This window comes from Mustela lutreola, chromosome X (genome assembly GCF_030435805.1).
Source record: "Mustela lutreola isolate mMusLut2 chromosome X, mMusLut2.pri, whole genome shotgun sequence".
NCBI classification, from domain to species: domain Eukaryota; kingdom Metazoa; phylum Chordata; class Mammalia; order Carnivora; family Mustelidae; genus Mustela; species Mustela lutreola.
The window spans coordinates 86,966,723-86,971,661 of NC_081308.1; the positions used below are offsets into that span (position 1 = coordinate 86,966,723).

At 40.4% G+C, this 4,939-nt stretch overlaps 1 protein-coding gene across 1 annotated transcript; it reads left to right on the top strand.

Moving 5' to 3' along the window:
* Positions 1–336: 336 nt before the first annotated feature.
* On the top strand, positions 337–4,573 carry LOC131821476 (melanoma antigen preferentially expressed in tumors-like). The gene is made up of 3 exons (XM_059157608.1): positions 337–794; positions 1,337–1,939; positions 2,766–4,573. The coding sequence occupies exons 1-3, from the start codon at positions 505–507 to the stop codon at positions 3,277–3,279; spliced, it is 1,407 nt and encodes a 468-aa protein (XP_059013591.1). The 5' UTR covers positions 337–504; the 3' UTR covers positions 3,280–4,573.
* Positions 4,574–4,939: the final 366 nt, after the last annotated feature.

Genomic DNA, 4,939 nt, shown 5'->3' on the forward strand with positions numbered 1-4,939 from the left:
CAGGGCTCGATCTCACAACCCTGAGATCATGACCTGAGCCAAAATCAAGAGTCAGACACTTAGCTGACTGAGCCACCCAGGTACCTCTGGAATTTTCCATTTTAAAGTAATGATAAGGATATGGCTTTTACTCACATTTACATTTTCCTTCTTACTGGTTTATATCCTTTGGGCAGGAAATATTGGGAAGAAGGCAGCTGGGTAGTTAACATTGTGTTCTGCTAACTTACCTCTAATGGCCTTTTATCTTATGCAAATATATGTATGTGTGTGTGTGTGTGTGTGTGTGTGTTTGTGTGTATGCATGCACATATATATTTAGACACACATAGAAGTCTATTTTTGTTCTGTTTCTTTAGTAGAAGTCACTTGAGTTGGCTGTCTGATTCACTATATATTTATTCAATATCCATCCCGTTCATATCTAATCTTGGAGGCAGATAAGACTATAGATATCTTCTCAAGATTTCTAAATATTCCTCACCCTGAAGCACCTTCACAAAGATGGACCAAAAGGCCGTAGCCACACTGCTAGAGCTTGCTGCAAAAAGTCTGCTAAGTAATGAGCCTGCGGCTATCCATGCCCTGGAAGAACTCCCAAGAGACCTCTTTGTTCCCTTGTTCATTGATGCCTTCGTGGGAGGGCATGAGAAGATACTAAAAGCAATGGTGAGGGCTTGGCCCTTTCACTGTCTCCATATTGGGGCACTGAGTGTACAAGAGTCATATTATGAAATCTTGGAAGCCATGATTGATGGTCTGCAGATCCTCCCTGACCAGAACTCTTCCTCTTGGTAAGCCTATGTCCAGAAGAAACAGTCAGCAGAAGAGTATGCTAGAGCCTGGGTCAGGGGGATACCTCTGACCTCCCAAAAGCAAGGCTAAAAGCCTTACTTTTGGCTTTTAAGTAAGTAAGCCAAAAGGCTTACTTTTGGCTTTTTTTGGGGGGGGAGGCTAAAAGCCTCCCAAAAGTAGCCAGTGGTGAATGCTGAAGATCTCTGTGGGGCTATTGGTCCAAAACTTGGGGTTACCTTAAGGGATCTAGTGTCTTACAGGCTTGATTATAGAATAAAGGTTACTGAGGTGGTGGATTTATCTCCCGAGTTTGATTACATAGAAGTACATGGGTGATGAAACTGGGAAGGACCAGAGGTGAAGTAAGTATGGAAAAGAACTAAAGATGCTGAATTTGTATAAAAGGACTTCCTGGTGAATGGTATACAGAACGAAAACCAGGGATAAAGAGTTCTGTTTCAGCTTCCCATTATGGGTCTTACTGGGTTATATTAAAACCAACTACTTCTCATGTGTGTTCTGTCTCCTCCTCTCCTTACAGGGGGCCAAAACTGAGGATCCTAGATTTGAGACAGGACCCAGACTGTGGAACAACATGCTCAGAGATCAGTACCACATTTCCTTTCTGTTTTCAGTCTTGTGTTTACTCTCAACACTCTATCCTTAAAACAGAAGAAGCCCAGCATAGTATCAAGTGCCTTGGAATTGTTAATTCAGAATCTGAGCCTCTGTCAACCCAAAAACCCATGGAATTATTAGTGGACCTTTCTTTCAATGGTACCTTGAGAACAAAGCAATTTCTTTCTTTCCTTCAGAGTAAAGTTGAGCAGAGCTTTGGGTCTTTGCACCTCTGCTGCAGAGATTTGCAAATTGATAAAATGTCTGCCCACAAAAGTGTCCTGCAGTTTCTGGATCTAGGATGCATTGATCATCTGGAATTGAATCAGGCTTATCTGAAAGAAGTCACCACACTATTGGCTCAGATGATCCACCTGAACAGCATTAGTTTGTCTAACATCTCCTTTAAACATTGTAAGAGGGAAGACTTCAGAACTTTTCTCATCCAGCTTGGGCAACTATCCAACCTCCAGGAACTCAGCTTGGCTTTATTCTGCCTTACAGATCAACTTCATAAACTGCTCAGGTGAAGGGGTGGGGAGGAACCTGGGTTCCCTAAACACCCCATTGTTAAAACAGGAGAAGAGACCATACTTAGATAACCCAGGCTCCTTGTAACCTACATCTCCTTCCGCATCAGCATGTGCACTGGCAGGAGCTTGAAACTGGCCCGGCTAGTAAGAGGTATCTCATTGTGAAGAGACAGACAAGACAATATTTGAAAAGAAATTTGTGCTCATTCTTTTATTCATTCATTCAGTTGACCGTGTGCAGACAGTATGAAAAATTTTTAAATATATTGGTGAAAAAGACTCAGTTCTTCTTCTATTGGCACATATAACTTTCTAGACAGGAAGGGGAGGCATTCAGATGTTGCATACCCCCATAGGCTAGCTGCAATAGTTAACACTGCCCGATCATTTTGCTCCTGTGTTTTCTGCAAGGCTTGGGCCCTAAATGGAGAACTTGTTTTCTGGGACTTAGTCAAAGGGAACCCTCAGTTGGATGCTTTCTTAGACCTATCTTCAATAAATGAACAAGATCCATTATTGACTGTTGTATATACCAAGTGCATACAACTTTTTTCACTTAATCTTTCCCACAACGATGTATCAGAATAACTGTAGTGTGCACATTTTAAAGATTAAAAACCTGTATCTCAGAGGGGAAAAGTAACTTTCTCAGAGTCACAAGCCTATTAAGTCTGATTGCAAAGCCCACATAGTTAACCACTGTTGCAAAATATGTACAAATTGTTTTATTCTAGAGCCTTAGGTATTTATAATTCTTGTCTCGTTGCCCTAATCCAATCCTCATTTTTCTGAAATAGCCTTCCTTTTTTCTCTCTACAGAATCCTGCCACCTCAGTTGGATACATTGTGTCTATCTTTTTGTGGCCTGTCTAACAGAGATATCACTGTCCTGTCCCAGAGTTCTCAGGCCACCTACCTAAAGCTATTGAATCTCAGCAACAACCAGATATTCTCAGAAGTTTATGAGCCCTTCCAGACTCTGCTAGAGAAGGTATCAGGCACCCTGCAGTATCTGGAGATAAATAATTGCCTGATAACTGATTCTACTCTCTCTGCTGTCCTCCCAGCCCTGAGTCACTGTACCCACCTCCGTGTCCTTAGCTTTGCCTTCAACCCCATTACAATGCCTCTGCTCATGGGCCTTCTGCAGCATTTAACATGCTTGGTAGACCTGAAACATGTTATTTGTCCTGTTCCTGTCCACTGCTATGAACAATGGAATTTTCCTGGCAGTTTGGACCGACAAAAACTTGCTGAAGTGCAGGCCCAACTGACAGCAAGGCTGCAGGTATTACAGCGAGATGACATGACCTGGACCACTTGTCCTGAGTGATTTCCATAGTACAAAGAGTTGTTTGAACACTGATGTGTGACCATTAAAGCATTCAGTGTTTGGTCTAAAGCTCAGATTAGTTAGACACAGAGATAAAATTCTACTGTTTGAGGAAATGAGTTAGGGAGATTGGATCTATACCTGACCTCTATAAAAGAAAAACTCTAAAAAGAAAATAGAAGAATTTGAAAGGGCCTGTGGATCTTTTGCACATTGCCCTCTACATCCTTTTCTGGTTACTAACCATAATGTTGGATATGTGAGATAGGCTAACCCAGTGACTGTACCATCATTTTTGTTGTCACACTGATTGGTCCACTTATCCACTTATGGACATATGACACAAATCAGAACAATTGAAACTTCCTGGTTATGGTAGTTATTGAAGCTAATAATTTTACCCTTTAGGGTCCTGCAAACTTCTTATATTTATGATTGCCTTGGGTTGTTTATGAGAAATCCTGTGTGAGTAAAAGGAAACAAACTGTGCCTACGACCTACTGGTGTTTTTTGTTATTTGTTTTTGAGTATAGTTGACACGAAATGTTACATTCATTTCAAGTGTACAGAATAGTGATTGTTTCTCTGTATGTTATGCTATGCCCACCACAAGTATAACTACCATCTGTCACCATACAACCCTATTACAATATCATTGGCTATATTCCCTATGCTGTGTCTTTTCCTGCTGATGTTTTTGTTAATGTGTTGTTACCTGCTTTCCCAGGTCTCAGACCTCTGGCTCAGTTATTCCTTATTTCACATACATTCACCAAATACCTATTATAATGTAGATATTGTTCTAGGTGCTGCAAAATATAAGGTCCTTGATCTCAAAACAGTCAGCGTATAGATAGTCCTATGATTTTTTCAGTTTCTCCACAATTTTTTAGGGCATTTGCAAAAATTATTTGCCACTCCTCCCCAGATTTGTTTCACCTTTTCTCGTACATACTCTGCTCAATCCATGTTGGCCTCTTTATGCTATTGTACTGCCTTCAGGTCATGGCTTAAATTTTTCCTCCTCAGGTAGGCTTTTTCTCTATCCAAGTAGATTGTCTCTGCTGATGCTCTCTCTTAATGTACCATGTACATTTCCTTCATGGTACACATAATTCCATATGTATTTGCTCCCTCTGCTCTTCCACTAGAGTTACACTGTTCCTTATGGTACACATTAGCCATATGTGGCTACTGAGCACTAGAAACTTGCTCCAAGTATTAAATGCACAGTATACATCCAAGACTTGATCAGAAACCAAAGATATAGAATAACAAATTGATAACTTACTGATATTCTTTATATATCGAAATGATGTATGGCATGTCAGAGACATAAAGAAAAAATGTAAATTAACTTTTTATTTTTTTAAATTTAATTTTATTTTTTTTCATTGTTCTGAGCTTCATTGTTTATGCACCACACCCAATGCTCCATGCAATATATGCCCTCCTTAATACCCACCACCAGGCTCACCTATATTCCCAACCCCTCCCCTCCAAAACCCTCAGTTTGTTTCTTAGAGGCCATAATAATATTTATATTTTTTAAAGATTTTATTTAGTTATTTGAGAGAGAACCAGAGACAGAATAGGGTAGGGACAGAGGAAGAAGCAAACTCCCCAATGAGCAGGGAGCCTGATGCCCTACGCAGCTTGA

Coding starts and splice junctions, on each gene's coding strand:
- LOC131821476 (XM_059157608.1), top strand. CDS start 505: ATGGACCAAAAGGCCGTAGCCACACTGCTAGAGCTTGCTGCAAAAAGT. Junction 795..1,336: donor GACCAGAACTCTTCCTCTTG/GTAAGCCTATGT, acceptor CTCTCCTTACAG/GGGGCCAAAACTGAGGATCC. Junction 1,940..2,765: donor CAACTTCATAAACTGCTCAG/GTGAAGGGGTGG, acceptor TTCTCTCTACAG/AATCCTGCCACCTCAGTTGG.